The sequence below is a fragment of the Bombus flavifrons genome, chromosome 5, assembly GCF_040668555.2.
Source record: "Bombus flavifrons isolate JBK064 chromosome 5, iyBomFlav1_principal, whole genome shotgun sequence".
NCBI classification, from domain to species: Eukaryota; Metazoa; Arthropoda; class Insecta; order Hymenoptera; family Apidae; genus Bombus; species Bombus flavifrons.
The window spans coordinates 11,159,012-11,179,305 of NC_138446.1; the positions used below are offsets into that span (position 1 = coordinate 11,159,012).

The 20,294-nt window shown below is 28.9% G+C and overlaps 1 protein-coding gene across 3 annotated transcripts in view; it reads left to right on the forward strand.

Moving 5' to 3' along the window:
* Positions 1-20,294, forward strand: part of Fatp1 (Fatty acid transport protein 1) — a 33,552-nt gene that overhangs the window by 820 nt on the left and 12,438 nt on the right. Inside the window, exons 1-3 of one of the 3 annotated variants that reach the window (XM_069113477.1) lie at positions 4,305-4,545; positions 13,067-13,274; positions 13,364-13,658. In XM_069113477.1, coding sequence (XP_068969578.1) covers positions 13,492-13,658 — 167 coding nt within the window. In that variant the 5' untranslated portion in view covers positions 4,305-4,545; positions 13,067-13,274; positions 13,364-13,491. Of the gene's footprint in view, positions 1-4,304; positions 4,546-7,090; positions 7,108-13,066; positions 13,275-13,363; positions 13,659-20,294 lie in introns of those variants that run through there. The other 2 variants (XM_069113478.1, XM_069113476.1) reach the window with 2 other exon arrangements.

The window sequence follows — 20,294 nt, forward strand, 5'->3', positions numbered from 1 at the left end:
ATAAATGTTTTAATAAACTTTTAATAAACTTTTCTCCTATTTAGTAATACTTCAATGTAGATGTTATGTAACATCAATGTACAAGTGTACATTATACGTACATTAGTTTTATAAAAATAGAAGCTAATTTTAGATATACATGCCCTAACCAGATTCAAAGTAAAATGATTATTATGCTACAGATGTTAGCTAAGTGTAAAGAGGAATTAATTTAGTATTGAATAATTATGCGTAAACGTTTATTGAATACACTTCTTACGCATGGTAGATACACAGTAATTAACAGGATTTATAAGACTTATATATCACTTTCATACGTTGTCACGAATAACGCAATAATTGACTTCATCCTCCACTATTACACGTATTAATGATATTCTCTTTTGTAGATAATAATTTTAAATTGACGATTCTCATAAAAATGTATTTGCCTTGATGAAAATCAGAAATTTAATGAAATGGATTGAGCAAAGTATATTAACGTGTCATTTCCGTTGTTTCATTGTAAATTATGCTTTCTTGAATAATAAATTTCTGCGGTAGGAGAATGGCAGCCAGATTGCTTTCCCCCACTAAATATTCTCACAAACACTGATTTTCGTTTACTTCGATGACGTTTTATTTTACATTCCCAGACGTTTTATTTTATAAGAAATATAGAGAAAGTCGTTTTTATGGCACATCAATTTTTTGTTTTAGTCTAGAACGGCATTAAATGTCTAAATTTTTTTAACATATGTATTTTTAACTTTTTAAACCAGCTTTTTCATTTACATATACTTATTCGTTAAATTTGAGCAATGCATAATTGATAATGAATGAACTTTATTCCCATTCATTTTCCAATATCTCGTAAAAAGAATCAGGTGGCAGACACATTTATCTCGTCAAGGATTAATTCATCCTTAAGCGCAACATTATTGAGAGGTACAAATAAAATAATTTATCGTTTTATTAAGGTAAAAGAAATGTATCACAATAATGCATACAGAGAAAATATAGAGAAGTCCGGTAAGCAAATCAAAATTATAAAAAGAAGGATTTTATAATTTGGAAAAAAACTGGTATGATGATGTTATAAATATTTTAATGTTTGAACATTTTCTGAAATTGTAGAAAAGTGGTGAAAGAAGGAATATTGATTGAAAAAAATGTTAAACAAATTCTTTAGTTTTCTTTTCATAATCACAACGTTAAAGCACAAAATCGATAATGTAAATAATCTAAAAATAGATTGTAAATGAGATGTTCCGTGAATGCAATATTGGTCCTTAGTGGGTCAAAACAATTCGGTCTTATTTTCTCTCATATGGTGGAAAGTAAGTACATCTTTTACGAGATACATGTACCATATTTCTATTTTTAAATATACATATATTATTATTATCCTTTCTTTGCTTGCATGCACTTCAGTATTATTATTAAATTAATTTTAAACATGGTTACATGGTTTCATGGTACATTATATGATTTCCTAGTAAAAAGTTATTTCTTAATTGTCCCGATTACAGTAGTATTGTATATTATTACGTTTATTAATTTACAGTTGATTACATTTTGTGAAACTCGTACCATGCTAAGTAGAATTGATAAACGGGCTCAATGCCTTTTGCGTAAGAAATATCTCAAATGTAAAAGGATGAAACATTACTGAAGAAGAGTCATCAACGATGGATTTCTATTATGGATAACGATGGATCCTAATATCTTCACAATAAACTAATAAAATTAATCTAATAATTGCTTCGTACATATAACAAGAGATTTAAAATAAAAGCTTAAATATCCTGTGTTATAAAAAGTTGAAATATATAATTGAAATAATATAAATGAAATAATGGTAGAAGTGGGATGAGGAAGAGTCTACGTTTCGAAATAAGACGAAAATTAAGATTTCATTTCTGACAAAATCGAGTTTGAAAAATATTGTCAAATACGCGTGAACTTGGCTAATTCCTAACTGAGCACAAGTGGATGATTGATTGTACGTTGTTCTACCTGAAAAAATACTTCGAAAGTATAGATGGTATTCTTTAATTTAAACGAATTACAAAATATATAAGATATCCTTAAATAAAGAAAATCAATATTTTGAAGTGCGAGCAACCAAAAGGGCTGTAAGACTGAAATTCAAGGAATATGAAAGTCTCGCGTAAAGTAAGAAACGATTGTATTAGAATGAGTTACTCCTGCATGGTTACGTCGGATGTAATAGAAAGTGTGCAACAGTGCGTGTATGATGGACTTCAACATTGAGCTAATACTGACGGTCATTGAATATTTTCTCTTAGCTATTAGTTAATAATTACGAGCCATGCACTTATCTGAAACAAGATCAGCAAAGAGATATTTAAGGTTTTGTAAAATACGTAATATCATTTCTTATAAAAATATGAAATATATAAAAAGAGATTGCAACTATGAGCTTTCTATTTTTGTATCGCGACGATTCAATAATTGTCTGCAAAATACATACATACACCTATTTGATAAATTTTTATCTGATACAATTTATATATTATAAATCATTTTTATTAATAATTTCTAAATAATTATCTTTAGATAAATATTTGTTACACTAAGAATAGAAAATATAAGATAAGCCTAGAAATGGTACTTGACATTCTCTTTCTATGAAAATAGAATTCGTGAAACTTAGAACGAGGTTTTATACTTGTATTGCTATCGCTGCTAAACGTTCTTTGCAGCTATAATATTTTTCGATAGACATTTTTCATAAATATTTCACAAACATTTAATGCTAACACCAGTATAATCTTCGCACATAACGGTATGCATTTCTTTGTGGCAACTGGGGCATATTAACTGGTTTTGCTGTAGTTCCTTGTTCTTATGAAACTTCTTGGTGACCGCAATTTCATTGGTATTTTGACGCATACAGATACACTCTTAAACAGGAAAATCCTAATTGTATATTTTACTTATATATTTCACTATTATATTTTATTAATATATTTTATTATTACCTGTATATATGTATATATATCATAGTTGTTCTGAGACAATTTTAAACAATTAAAATCAACATTTATCCATTTCTCTATATTGTACCGCGTGAATTACTTACTCCTTGGTGTTAGAAATACACAGATTGTCTAAATTAGAATAATTACGCGAGGTTGTAACACATTCTCCAATTTTAATTTGTAAATTAACATAAAGTATTGTATTTTATGTATATTACTGGATAATGAGTATAAAAATGTTTTTAATAATAATATCATTAATAGGATAATTTTATATTTGAAAGAAGTGAAAGTATTCGAGGTATACATTTTAACTGTGCGCGAATGCACGTTATCGTCAATGTTATTTACAAATGCAAAAGACAAAAATTGCTATAAGTTTAAAATAGTTCATTTTAAATGTATTGCAGTTAATAGAAAATATTAAATGTAGTATTAAAACATACTTATAGAACTGAAATTTTTATTTGTTTTATGGATAATTTGAAAGTCATCGATAACTTATCGATACTCGTCAACATTGATATCTGTTATCATCTGTATCCAATATCGATCTAGTAGAGATCGATAATATATTAATGAAAAAGATTTTTGAAAAAATATATAATTTCAATAATAAATGATCTTATAATATAAATAAATTGATTTTTATATTTGATTAATTTTGTTGAGTATTATACTCTTTACATAATTGTTTATGTAAATTTTTTGTTTGTTAAACATCGAAATACTTATCAGACAAAAGTTATTTTTTTTATCTTGTACTTTTTACTATTTTATATAAATTTCACTAATTTATAAAAGTTTATATACGTAGTGAACTATAGTGTGCTTTGATTAGTAGCATAAATATTGTTTTCTTGTTTATATTGGAAATTAATGACCAATATATTTCTGATAAAATACAATTAATTATCAAGTTGTTTAGATTTTTATATTTGTAAGACACTTTCAAAATAGATTATCGATACAAATACAGTATCGAGAAAAATTTAATGTACGAAAAGCATAAATATAAGAAAAAATTTAACAAATAAGAAATTGAACTACCTGTGAAAAAATCTAAATAAAGTAAATGAAGAGAATTGAAAGTTAAGTAAATGACTTTAGTTGAATTTCATTTTATGAATAAAGTAAAAAATGAAGGCATGTTGCTTGCATCATATATATTATTTAAAGATTTTTACATATAAAACATTTTTAAGAATTCCTTTTTAGGGACTAATTTCCGGTTTAAAAATATGTATATTTTTCGTGCAGTACTACGAAGCTTCTATACCTTGCCACATGGTAGCAGTAATGTAGAGTTATTGATTAAGTTTCGCTATCGAGGGTGGTTGTGAAGTGCCAGAATCTTCCTTATTTTTTAAGTTTTCACTTTTAAATAAATATTATAATAAGTGAATTTTGTATACGGCATACAATTTAGAGGATTGAGAAAGTGTATCTGATATATGTTTAGTATATATCATCAACTACGCGGCTAAAAAGAGTTTTACAAAAATGTGTTCTAGTTTCCTACCAAGCTGTTAATCAAAGGCATAAATATCTTTTTGGGGTGAGTAAAGATTTTTCTAATGCTAAAACGCAAATATTATTTTCTAGATAATAACACAAAAATTATTATAGATTATTTATTTTAAGGATAATTTTACTGTTTACTACGGTGTTTTATATTTTCTTAAAATTATCCTTGAAATAAAATAATATTTAAATGTAACAAGCATATTGAAAAATACAAAAATGATTACAACCATATAAAAGCAGAGCATAACATTTCTAAGAAGTTTAGAAATACCGTAACACTATTTAAAGGAAATTTCAATTTTATTACATAAGAGGTTAGTTATACTAGTTATTTACTAAGTTATTTTTCAATGCAATCACTAGCTTTAATTGAATACGAGTTTAATTGAATCGTTATACGAGTTTTTGTATATCTTCGTCATACGTTTCCGCCGCCGGTTCACATAAATATCGTCTTACGCAGTTCTTTAAATCATGTTTCTTATAAACAATTATCAATCAAACAAATCTTTAAGTTTTGCAAAACGACGTTTGTAATGATTATCATTTGCAATGAAATTGCAAACACGTTCTCGAACTCTGTAGTGAGAGACGAACGGCCTGAATGCTTACGATCACGTACAGTTTCTCTGTCCCTATTGAATTCGTGCTACCGCGAATTAACTGCTGTAATTCTGTGGTTACTTTTTACTTTTAGAAGAATTTTTTCAGCGGTGGAAGAGAGTAAAAGTGTCATCGGCGGGATTTTCAATTCGCATCGTCATTTTAAACGTTTGATACAGCGACAATATTAAATATTTAAACACAAAATTTTGTATAACTTATGTCAATACATGGATGAAACTAAGTGAGCGTCTCTAAATACATTCCATTGTTTTATATGGCTTCTATACGTAAAGGGATAGTACTTTTTGGGCGATCCTCGTACTAAGGATAAAAGGATTGTTACATGTATAAAATCTATAATTTTAAGAAGGAACAATGTCTAAACTTCTGATTCATAAAAGAAAATCTCAGATTATTTTTTTCTTGAATTGATTGTTTAGAGCTTAGAGTGACTTCGACCGCTATAGATACCGTAATAGGTTATTAGTGCTCAGTTGAAATCATAAATAGAGTTCTATAATTTTTGCAAAGGATTGGTTCGTTTAAGAGATTTTAACAGTTGTAATGTTTTGATACAAATTTTTTAAGTTCTTGTATAAAGTTCTAATCGTTTATCAAGAGGAATGTTATAATAACAATAACTTGGAGAAAATAATTTGGATTTGTTAAAAGAATAAGAGAAACAATAGTAATGTATTGAAGTTTTCAAAAGTCATTAATAATGACTCGTTATATCTATATCATACATAATTACATATAACATATAAGCATATGTACAATAGATTGATTGAAAGAAAAACCTAACGTAAAATGTAAACTGTAAATAAACATGATTTACAGATTTGCAGTAATGATAAATATCATTGATTATATTTGAAAGTACATGTACATAAGCTTAATATTAATTTCTTGTATCACATTTATAAACATTTTGTTTAAAATCTTGTGCCAAATTATATATCTTTATTTACAACTAACTTAATGAATACTCATGTGAATATCAGATATACACCTATAGATCTAGTGCTAATAGTAGAAGAAATATAAAAAAAAAATACTATAGCATTAGTGGTACAATATATAAGTAATGGCATAAAATATTAAATTTCAAATTTGGAAGAAATTTGTCTAAGAAATAAACATATATATCAGATTGTATATATTGGGTTGGCAACTCAATGATCGCGGATTTTGTCATTACCACCTAATATACTATAGTTTTAGTAGTTATATGTATCTTTATGCTCTCGCTTGTATCAACTGGAAGTTCAGTTTCTTCTTTTTCTAACAACGGCGTATACAGGGTGGCCTAATAACTTTGTTCATCTTGAATATTTCTGCTATTGGTAACAATATTTTTCATGTAGCAATATTTACTCGGTGGAGCATAATATGATGCAAGTATTTTTTGTATAAGTAGCGCGTTGAGGAAATTTCAAGATTATTTGTATTTTTTCAACCCAGATGTAGTAATAAATATTTTTATCACTACGTGATAGCTAGCTTTGAGACAAACTATGATAAAGGTCATTCAAAGTCATGGAAGTTCGTGAAGATTTTTATTTCTACCTCAAGATTGTAGATCCATCTCTTATGGCTTGTTATATTTCATTAATCCTTCCTTTTATATAAACAGATAGACTTTCTGCAACCTTTACGTTCTAATAATTATAATACATGACTTGCTATGTGAATGTAAACGTGACAACTTATGATGCTGTGTAGAATATTGGTAATCAGTATTATTCGATTGCTGAATCAAATATCATCGCGAGTGTTACAATGAAGTTTTCTTTTGAAAAGTAGGTGGATACGATTTTCATCTATGGCGAAACGCAACAAAATTCGGTAAGGACACGAACGTTGTACGTTGAACGGTTTCCAAAGCGTACACATGCTTCGAACCGAATTTTTCAAAGTTTGTGTAAGAGATTAAGGAATATTGGAAGTTTAGCTACGCGTAAGACTGATCAGTGAGGAAACTCAGGTAAAGAAATGGAAATCGGGTGTTCTCGGATGTTAGCTGTTAAAGCGACAGTTTTGTCGCTAGTACGTGCACGGTCTTAGCCTTGTTTTAAACATTAAATTTTAATCTCACTATGAACTCTGAACTACGTAATGTACTATTTCGTTCATTATCATCATATATATAGGACACGTAATGTAGATAGTTATAGCTGAGAATTTTTTTTTATTTCACAAATGACTGAAAAATTATACGGAACATTTAGTACGATTGCTATATACAGTGATTACTATCTATGTTCGATCACTCGCGGAGAGACGCGATCGCGAGGAAACACGTCAACGGGAGTCGTAAATTCCCGTTACGATTAGATAATCGACGCCACGAAATGATCGATCCCCTATTTCGGTTAGGATAATAGAGGTGGTTTAATTGAGTAGTTACACTGATTCAACAGATATAACTTTATGTTTATTTCAACAACTTTGTAGAGAAATGATTACACTGATGCGAATGTACAAGTTAAGTAAGTAGTTGACTTGACCCTCCTAGTGTCGTAGGAGAAGTCGTTGATTTGACTTTCCTAATGTCGTAGGAGAAGTGAGTTAAAGTGACGATGCCGTATCGGAGGAAAGCTCCGTGGGTGTGTCTAACGCAAGGGATCATCGGATTTGTTGGTGACAATTTTGCAGTAGACATTGCTTCTGAATGGGTAAAAGAAGGTTGGTGGACTAGGAAGGGCCTTAGCCGCCCTCGATAGAAAGTTACTGGTGGGAAGCATTATACCTGAGAAAAAACTAACTTTCCCGTGTCAAATCGTAGTCGACAATACTCTTTAGAAAGCGATTTAGAAAAGGGATATTTCTTTGGTCTGAAGGACCTTAGCTAGTAAATTACTGAGATTTATGATGGGTCCTTGAGACTATTGAAGGTAGGCAGTGAGGACGAGCGGACATCTGGTTACCATCTTGCCTGCGGTGTGTGGCCTGGTCCAGGTAGAGTGTCGTCCGGCGTAACAATCTACAACGTGCATATCCGTTTATATTTCTGAGAAAAGTGTTATAATGTCGAACAAAAAAGTTGTTCATACGCGCAAATGAATTTATAGCATTATTTTAAATACTCGGGATATCTTTTATAAAAATTTATTAAAAAATTATGTAACAAGATCCTTAAAGTTTTATACATTTCCCAAGGTTCCTTATACCTTATGGTATGATATTTAAGAGTAATATGCTATTTAAAATATAATATTTAAGGTTTCTTGTATCTTTTTCAAAAGTTTTCAAATGCTCGTGGACTTACTCATTGTATATACCATAGAAAAAATAAAAAATATGAAGTAACTATCATACGCTATTATTATAATAGAAAATCTAGAAGATTATATGTAGTACAGTTGCTCTGTACCTCGGATGATACTTTACTTACTGCGAGAGAAATTCTAGGAGAAAGTAGAAAGTATAGAAACGTTAGCAGACATGTAAAGCAATATTAAAAAAAGAACGTATTTGTTCTAAACCTTCGACTTTAAATATTAAAATAATAAATTAGCATTTACTTTTGTCCTGTATCCATTGAACTGAAATTTTGTTATGAAATTATTTTTCAAATAATCTGTAACCGAGTTTATTTTATTTAATACAAATTTTGTAAAATTTAAAGAAAATTGTGTTTTTTCAATACTGTAGTAATAATATCTTATAATAATAATTGACATTGCTGGATTATAAACAACAAATATTTAAAAAGCAATGAAAATATTTTTAGTTGATAATAATTATGTAATAACCATATTAAATAAAATTTAATGAAATATAGCAGTAGTATGTATATAACGTACTTATTATAATTGACATCTTAAAATGCGCAATATTATATTATACAATTGTATAGATATTTTAAAAATTATATTAAGGGTTCTGAAGTTTATTATATGAAATTAATATAAATCTGTTATATGATTTCATACTTTAAAAACTTCGTCAGTATCCCAATTGATATATATATATATACTTACATATGCTTAGTGTCTTGATTAAATTGCTGTTGCAGTACACGTTTATTTTCTTTACGTCCATTTGTATAGTGCGAATACACACAAGTATATAAGTACGTACACATATACTTAATACTTATTCCTTTATGTTTGTTTTTCACTTCTCATATTACGATGTTACTCCGGATATGTAGTCTCTACATGATTAAAATGAGTTTATCCTTCAGTATCATATAAAATGTCTCAAAAGCTCTTTCACGTTTTAGGCAAATTAAATAATCCTTAGAAGTTGTATTATCTTTTTTGTTTATATTTTAGTCTCTTTGAATTGTATGCAAACTTGTATTATACTATTTTGTAGTTTTGGCCATTTTACATAATTGAATTAATTGAACAAATGCACAATTTTACAAATCATAAGATGCAGGTTATTAATATTAACAAATCTTCTTATATGACAATAATAAGCTTGATAATAAAACATGTGAAATTCCAGAAGTAAATTTTACAAATTACAAGTCATTCAATTGTTCTATTTGACTTAAAATTATAAAATTATAAAAGTGGAGCTTATAACTTGTAATTTGCCAATTTACTAATATTATTTGTTGAAAAATCACTATGCAAGAGAGTTCAGATTATACATATATTATTCAGTTTAGTTTCTTCTAAAGAAAAAGCGTACAGTTGTCACAGACAGAATAAATTAGACTCATATTAAAGTCAGATTAGAATATCCATTGTATATGAGTACATAAAATGTTCTTGGATTATTGTTTCTATATTCACTTCTTTCCTTTTTACCTTAATAGAATAAGATAACTAAATTTTAATATTGCAATTCACTTCCTACATGAAGATTGTCCTTGATATTTATTGGGTTCAAAGTATAAGTTTAAAATATCTTGGTTTAAGCAGAAAAAAGTAGTTAGCATGAACGAATATATCATAATACCTGACATAAGTCATAATATAGTTGGAAATTATTTTTACACATTTTAAGGATAGAAATTTATTTCCTCATCTTATTTATTCATTTACTTATTTATTTATTTATCTAAAATCATATCCATCTTACGGTTGATAGTAAACTAGATACACAATCACGATACAAGGCGGCTACACGATCGGACTTTGTGCACGTAATATTGGCTCTAAAAAGAGCCGATTTTGTTTGTATGTGAGTGTCTCATTGATATGGATTCTATCGTAATAGATGTTCGAACTCACGGCCATTTATCTCAATGTACAAAAGCTTTTTGTCTGTTTTTTCAAGGATTCCTCTACTCTATCCAGTGTAGTAGTCGATAGATTCTAACACGTATGACCAATCCTACGTTTCATACCTGCAGGTGTTGTTAGCTTAACTTGACAAAAATTATTTTTTACATAGCCCCACATGAGAAAATGTAAAGGAGTGAAATCTGGTGAACGCGGTAGAAATTCTACATTTTCACATTTACCAAACCAACCGTTTCGAAATAGTTCATTTAGTGTTCTACGAATATTGGTGGGTACTGTGTGCAGGAGAAAAGCATCGTTCTGAAACCGTAGATGTTGCATTGTGTGCAGACCAATTTCATCTAGGTGGAATGGTACTCACCTTAAAGAAATCTAATTGTAACGTTTAGCTGTTAAATGATCATTAAAGAAGTATTGCTTGATCACATAATCATTTATCAATCCCATATAAAAAGACCATTGTTCTAGATAAGATATTTGTTTATACCAATGATGATCAACTTGTGTAACTAATAATGATAGATGAGACGTGACGATTCACGTGTCCTCTGTTATTAAAATTAGCTTCATCCGAAAATAGAACGTAAGGAAAAATATTAGGAACTTGGTTCGTTTTTTAACTAGCCCACTGATAAAATTGTTGTTGTTGTTGAACGTGACACGCTATGAAAACTTTCAATTTGTCTAAGGCTTATGACAGGATTTGATATAGCAGTTACTAATATACTCAACTCACGGGGACAAAGTACTTGACAATACTTAACAATAAGTTGGAATGTTCAGACAGCTAAATGTAGCCCTGTTTTATATTAGTTCATTTAATTATGCACGAACATAATAATAGAAATAGAACGAAATGGATCATACCGAAATGGAAATGGAAATTTTTTTTCATCTATTATCACCTTATGAAATGAAAGAAACTTTTCGGACAACCTAATACATATGATTATATATCTCTATGCAATAATTTCTAACGGAATACATTGATATTCACAATTAGGAAACTATAATACTTCATCCCGGATTATTCAGAGCAGTCTGCAGTGTACCGTTTGCAATACACTCGATACTCTAGGTTATACGATACTATGTAAGAACAACCAACATCAACGCACACATTTGTACATTTAACCACATCTATGAAAAATGGAAATCTCAGTAGAAGTAGAATAAAATTATAAAACGATTATGAGACATTACATTCGATTTCTTAATTAAAATTTCGGCAATAATCTTTACATTAAGTATTAAGTACGTAGTATGTATGTGTATGTAGTAAGTACGAAATATATACATTAATTCGTAACGAATTAGAAAATTACTTTTTTTACTTGTTTATATAACATAATATATAATATTACAATAACTGGACTGCGGATATTTATGCAAGTTAATACCTTTATGAATTCAATTGGATAAATAGAATCTAAGTAGAAATTTATTTTGCTTACTAAATACTCATCGCGAGTATTTTGCTTGGGATACTTTATATATATACAAACTATGTGAGACGTATTCTATATATTTTTACATCTTTAAATTTTCTATACATGTATTTTAAATTCAGTAGTTTCTCGTCTTATGACAACTATAAAGAAATGTCATTTGACATAAACGAATGACAAATACAATTCTCGAAATATCGAGTTGTAAACAATCATTTATAATATCATTCAAGCAATTATCAGAAATATATAGAGATGAATTCATTGATTTGAAATCTCGGCAACTTTATACAAAAAGAAAATACTCTCGCTTAGTTTAATAATACACATCTATTTTTAGAATTATTGCCACTCCGAGTTATAATATTCTTGATGTGAAATTTACGCCATAAACAAAACTTATTTAAAATTATATCGTTATTGTTCAAAAACACATCAATATATGTCATGCAAACTATTTTATCAATAAATTCAAAAGTTGAAGTTGTTAGTATTAAAAAACAGAAAGAATCTATAACTTTATCACATTTTTCCTGGAACTTTAGTAAACCTTACACTTTTATTGCAATAACACAACTGCATAAAAATATGCCACCGTCGAAGCAAACGTGTAATATGCTATAGCGACACAAACGTCCTCGTGGTAAATTCTGAGGGCTCATTTACAGAACTCAACTCGTAGAAAGTGCAAACAACAACTTTCACTATATTAACAACTCTATACTAAAACTAAAAAGTTTCAATTACGTCATTGTGAACATTGACAACTGCCTGCAACTATCGTAGCAAATGGGTGGTTTAGTCGGTAGTATATGCGAAGTATTTTAGAAATAGATGGCCACACTTTGATCTTCTTATTTTATCCTTTTTAAGGATGAAAAAATGTCATGCAAACATAGGTTCAAAAACTTTTCCCTTTCGAAATATAAATATTTTTTGTTTATGACAGAATATTTCATTGATAAAAATATAAAACTTACTTAAAGAAATTACTGAAAATGATTTCCTTCTGCAATAATAGACGTTTCGCATCGACATATTCCAAATTTCGTCATATGCAGCAGTTCAGTATTTTTAGTATTATTAAGCTATCAGACAGATTGTATTTCTCGAGAAGAAAGAATTCCCTGACCCATATTTATAGTATACGATTTCTTTTGACCTTTGGGAAGAGTAGAATACGATACCAAAATTTGGCTACCTATTTCTGAAGCACCTTGTATATATAAACGAATAACAAACATCGTGTGTATAGATTAAGTGTGTATTATGTTTACCGCATTTATTGCAGGACGTAGAAAAAGGTGAAGTTCATTCTAACGTCGCAGGCTTCTCGCCGTCGATCTGTTCGCGGCCGGCGTCTTCGTCGCGGACGTCGACGTCGGCCGAGAGCAGGGTCGAGCTCGAGGATAAACTAAGGAACAACAGCAGCAGCAGGTCAAATGTGTCGAGTATCACGGTGGAAGTGGAAGTCGGAACGGCGAACAATGAACCAATAGGTACGCCGAATGTAGCAGACGATAGAATAGGAGTCGCGACTGTAGTTGAACAAGCGTTGCACGCATACATATGCGCGTGTTGCATGCAGGAGCGGGGACGGAGGCAACCACGACAACAACGCCAAAGACGAGGACGCGCACGGAAAGAGGAACGGAAAGGAGCGCAGCCAGCCGGTGGAAGGCAGTCGGTCGCTTGCTTCGCCGCCTGGCACTCATCATGTTTCTGATATCGAGTTTGGCCGCCTGTTTGGCACTGCTAGCCATATACACAGGCCCCATTTTCCTCGTGCAGCTACTGGTTGTCGTTCTCGTCGCGTATTTAGTCGCTGGAGGACGTTTTCGATGGTTTTACGTCGCTCTGAAAACTGCGCCCAGAGACCTCGTGTGAGTATGCATTCTTCCTCATCCGGTTCATCCTCGTCCTTTGACAACGCGCACAGATTCAAGTTTTTGATTTCGATTCGTTCTAAATCCGTTCGATTAAATTGAAAACTGGGTCAGTCTATGACTTTCCAAGTTGGTCTTCTCGCACGGTCAGCCAAGTTTCTCTCTGCTTCTTTAAAGTTTCGTCGATCGTATGCATCCTCATCGTGTATATCCATACGAAGATCTCTAAATTACCGCAGATATTTATAACTAGAAAACATGTGATTCTGCTTTGATAATGAAATTTCATATTTTCAGGGAGGAGGATGAATTTAAGTAGAATGTTGAAACGTTTGATATAGTGGAATCAGTTATAATATGTCATAATAGAAAGTTAATTATTAGATTTTCGTCAAATATTAAATAGCTCTGAGACAGTTTCCAAAATGTTCGTTTTCTTATTTGAATGTGGGATCTTGGCGGCATAAGTTCAGCACATAACTGTACATTTCTTAAATGTACATCTTCGTTTAAGGAATACACATGAATGCGTAATATACTTAAATTTTAGGACACCAACAATTTTTTAGACCGATTACATAGACCGATCTCTATATTTTTTGATAATACTCATTGATGGAATCCGAAAATATCAGTTTTGTTTATACATAAATTTAGTTGGGTTTGAATTGAGGTTAGATTTCAGATGGGTTGGTTTAAGATAGAGTTTGAGTTTAGATTAGATGTGAGAATTTCTTAAACGTAAGGTTGGTATTTCTGATCTTTGTTCGAAAATTATTATCAGAAAATATAGTAATCCCAAAATAAAATTTAATTTGTAATACAATATAGAAATATTAATTTTTTATTGAAAAAAGAAAAAGATTGAGAGGGAAAGAAAATTTTAAACTGTAAAGAGACCTAAGTTTCGTGTGACAAGCGACACGTGAAACGAATAGTTCCGACCTTCGACAGTTAATGTTTATATTACTCTCATAAAATAATTGTTCAATTTTCATCAATATGGTCTACTAGGGAAGTGAACTGCATGGTAATTGAAACCCACATCCCTCGCTTGTAACTAACAATTGTTTTAACAATAAATAATCACTTTATAATACTAATAAAACTAGCACAGTTGTAAAATCTGACTGTCATTTAGAATTGTTTATCTTTAAAGTTTTCAAGCACTGACACTTCTGTCAATCTTATCGCAGTTTATTTTATGTTTACAAGTAATATACCGCGTATTTTGAAATATTAAATTTTGCTGAAAAAAAAGATATGATCCTTTTCTTACATCTTCATTCGTATTTCATGTTGAGCGTGCGAGAACGTGATACTGACGTCTCAATAGTAAATTATGGACTCAACGATAAAAGTTTAACGTCAAATGCATTATGAAATCGTCACAAAGGAAATGTATTTTTAAAGTAACGCATTTAGCCATTAGAACTGTGTCATAATAATGTCATTTAAATGAAATATGCATTAATAGGCAATCTTTAATCCAAGTACGAGATAATAGAGTAAATAAGATAATAGACGCACATTGTGACACGTGAACGATCAGTCGAAGAATTCTTGCTCGTTAACGATAAAAAAGATCGTATTAGATAATTTTAAAGGCTGAGAAAATATAGTTATATCGTCACATATATTAATTACAGAAACTGAACGTTTCATTCATAAAATCGAATACATATGCCTTAACCTGCGTTCCTTAATCTTTCTTCTGTCTGTTGTATTTCTTGTTTTTTATTTGATATATAATCATAAACAATTTTCCTTCTTTTTTATCTGAAACGTACAAAACACAGTGTTATTGTTATTTTTTCGTTTCCTTAACATAATTTGTTATTTATCGCTAATTACAATTTTTTGAACTAAGTAAGAGATAAGAAGAGAAATTATATAGAATTTAGGGTATGTGGATTAAATATTGTAATACGTATTCTTATATAGATTTTAAAATCTCCCTCTGATTTCTTGCCGCGTTAAATTAGTCAAAGCCGTATATGAGATATTGCAGAAGTTATTTATTTATGAAATATTAATTGTATCAACAATTACCTGATTATCTATTAATGAACTTTTACGAAAACAGTATAAGAAATATATAATTAGAATTCAGTTTAGATGTTTTCTATGATGTAAAATTCATGAACAATATTTTTTATTCAATTATGTACAGATTAATTTGATTTGAATAACTAGAGAATTTTAAGAATTTGTAACATTCTTATTCAAATTAGTTATTTTTTACTTCCTCGGAAATTCAGAGATAACGCAATTTAAGTCAATATTTATATATCGTTAGGTTACATATCTTAATTGAGAAGTGTAACAAATCAGATGATAATGATAACTAATATAATTTTTTTCAAACTATACACATATAATGATGTACTAAAATAAAATACTATTGCTTACTTTTTCGCTTTGCTGATTAAAAATGTGTTATCAGTATATACATTCTGTTAGATCACTTTGTTATATTACATTATGACTTGCTATTGACTATATTTACACTATACATTATAAACCGGAAATTCTTTTCTATCTAATCTTTTAATTAACAAATTTCTAATGGTAAATTATAGGCACTCAAACTGCTCATTTGTCTTTTTTTTATTCCTTGAATTTGATATAAAAGAGTTGTATTTATGTATAGTGCTATTTATCGAATACAATCCAGATCAAAGTTGAAATGTATCTGAACTCGCACGATTATAATTTTTCAGAATTATTCATGAATCTATTCTATTCAAATTTCTATAAGAATACGATTAGCTTTAGTACAAAATAAACTACTTTTCATTGCCTACGGATTTACAAAGTTCATAATAAAACATAGATCTATCAATTTAATTATAAATACAGGAAGAAATATGAAAATATTGCAAAATAGAAAAAGTATTTAAAAATATAAAAATAATTGTTTATGTCATTAGCTATACTTTATATTAAATTTGTATTAAATTTATGTTTTATATTAAAAGTTTTACATTATAAGTCTATATTATATTTTTAAAACAGTTTATCTTATATTTACATCTGTAATGTAACATTGCATTATATTTTTGCAATGTCCTAAATGAACAATATCGAAGTAAAGTAAAGCATCCTCAACGAATAGTATTCGCTGTTCACTTTTAGTAAATACGAGCATGGATAAATGCTAATTAAATTAAAAAATTGAAAATAAGTGAATCGAATTGAAATAATATTATAGTATCTAATTCTATTATCTTGGATAAGTTGATATGAATTAAACTGTAATTTTGACTGTTAAAAAGTTTTTTATTCAAAGATCATTGACAATAATTTTTAATTTCACGAGTACAATCTTATCTATCATTATGTAAAATAATATATCTATTTCTGTTTTTCCAAAAAGATACAATTAGAATCATGATCTGTTTATAACAAGTGATAGTACAGCATAATATATAGGACTCAACTATATTTAAATTATTATGTAACAATAATATTATTTTTAGTAGAATCATTTTCATGAACTTTCCATGATATCACGCAGTTAAAATCACAATCGCGTACGTATTATCACTGATAAATAATTTACGATTAGATCGTTGAGGGAGATTAGCTTTCTTCTAAAGAAAACTTTACTAGCACCATGGATCATAATTTAAGTGTAACATATTATAGGATGTGGTTTATATTATATTACGTAAAACTGGTATTATTTACGAACATCTGTGATAACATTGATCATGCTTCTATTACCTGATCTGTTTCTACAGTGAGTTTAGTGACTTCCTGTTTGAAATGCACATCATTATTCTATTTATTCTTAATATCTTAATCGAGTTTTTGGGAATATATCGTCTACTCTTAATATAAATACTTTATATACATGTAAATAAAATTGTGGTGAACCTATATGTATTCCGGTAATGAACATTCATTATCGATATGAAAATTTAATACAGAAATGAAAATATGTTTCTAACATATTCACGATATAAAAGTGTCGTCAGTACTAGGAAAAAGAGCATAATGAATGACGTACATATCCTTCTGAACGTTTCTGGAAATACCATATCCAGAAATAAATTAATTTGATTATATAATTTATAAAAGATGAAACTATCAAGTTAACTATATCACACGAGCTGTTTCACCTCTTCCATTTATATTGTATTTTTATTAAAGAGTTTATTCAACAAAATCTGTTACGAATACATAAGTGAGTGAGTTTTTTAACCATATTGTTTAAAACTCGCGTTTTGAAATATTCATTTGATTAGATACATTTTATAAATTTATGATTTCGACATTATGTTATGTAATATAAAAATGATAAATTTTCAGTATAATTTTTGCAAATATTAAATATATCGAACAAAAGTATAGTTTGACTACCTCTTTGTACGGAATCTGATGATTCAAACATTTTTTTTTATTTTACATCAACATCCAAAATGTATAGGTAATTTTCAATTTGAGAAGGTTATTCTGTTTTTTTTCTTGGAATAGTATGAGACGGACTTTCACAATTCAATTTTATAGCTCATAAAAGTGTTTATGAAGACGAGTTCAACGACACATGACATAACATCATTCAAGGTCATTCGAGATTAACCCTTCATTGACGAGCGACGAACTTATATATATGCATAGCATACAGTTTGATTTCTTAATACATACACCAGATATATCTTGCTTCAAAAGTGATATAACTCAAAGACATTCATTTTCCAAAAAGTGGAAATACCACAATCGATAACATTATTAATTCAAATTAACAAGTTGTTATTTTGTTAATCAAATTTATTAACGACTATAATGGAGAACAGGATTGAACATTGTTTTTGTTATTGTCAGTTTATACATTATGAAGAATTCTAAAAAACTTTTTCATAGTGATAACTCGAAAAATTCAATGTTCAAATTCTTTAGGAAGTGTGCAATATACCTACACGTGTCAAGTTATACTATACATGTTACATTTAAAATTTCATAAATAATTTATTTATGATTTTATACACTTACTTATCTGTCTATGTTGCTTTGGACAACCTGCGTCAGCAATACTTAAAGGTTAATGAAATTACTATTTGATTCAGGTAATTATATATAATTGTATTTATAAAAAATATAATATAATATAATATAATGTAACATATAACATCTAAAATAACTTAGATTTCTAAGAATATTTCTCAAATTTACGTATAATATTTGATTTTATTACGTGTCCAGATTTTATTTTATTTTATGACGTTTATCTATAATTCTGTATCGCATTTTTCAATTTTTGACATTTTGAAACTCTGTGTGTTATAACATTTGTTTGAATTTTATGTAGTACAAGAATCTAATGTTATTTCTACATTAAGTTTGTCCGTTTATAACGTTGTGTTTTATCATCGGTTACGGTTTGCAGATTACCTAAACAATTCCATGACTGATTGCCATTTTCTAAGAAAACTGATAATATATTTCTTTTTTTTTTTTGCATACATTAATCATTTTCGCTGAAGGCACTGAATGTTAATGACAATAAATCTAAAATAATAAGTTTTATTATTTAATTGATTCTATAAATCATTAAATAAAACTATTAAAGAAATATTTAATATAATATGAACAAAAATATAGAGCTTTACAACATCTATGCACTATTTTTTGAAAAACGCGCAGTATATTAAAAATATACTACAAACTATATCTGGGAAAATTCCGATTCAAATATAAATATTTACGCTTAAAACAGAAAATGCTTCAAACGTAATATTTTATCTTTATCTTATTCTTAAATATTATGTTCGCGATATAGCGATTATACGTATGTGGAATTGATCCTCGAGTTTTTAGATATCTTTATCATCATTAACTGATATTTTGTAATCATTAACTGACTACATGCACGTGTACATTATGCACGTAATTGCATAGAATCTAGTATTGATCAGCGATAAATAGTTTAAAATGACGTGCGTAGCATACAGATTTCTCTCGTTGCTTTAACTGGTCCATTGAACCAACTAAGCACTTCAATTTTCTTTAAGGTGCATGCAGGTTTGATTTATGTTACAATTCAATTGTCACAGCGTACATTAAAATTGTTGATAACTTAAATTCTTTTATTTTTTTGTTTTTTTTAATTTAAGCTCTCTTAATCTACTATCTACATCGCGAAATAATTTTCTGTAACTCACACATACCTACTTATATCTTTTAAAGCCACTTGGCTTTACACACACAAAGTTGAAAGTACTAGTGCTAGTTAGATTAAGTTTCTTTCATATTTATGAGTACTTCCACTATAAGGTGTGTTCAAAAAGTTGCCGTTCGTAGAGCGTCTAGAACAAACATTGTTGACGCCAGTTAAAAGAAATTCCAAACAGTATCATAGATCCCAAGTGTGACACAGCGATTTTGATGAAACTTTATAGATGTATAGTGCAGCCAAAAATATTCTACGTGTATGTTTCTTTTATCAGCAATTGTCTATATTTTTAGCAAGCTCTTAAAGTTGGGATTGAAAATATATTTCCTGAAGAGTCTCGAGTAATATTAGAAATAAAAGATTCACTCCATAAATGTGGCAGATTGTCGATAACAAAATATGCGTCGAATATTTTTGGCTCGTGTCATACTCGGGTGATGTCCCCTGTGAACCAC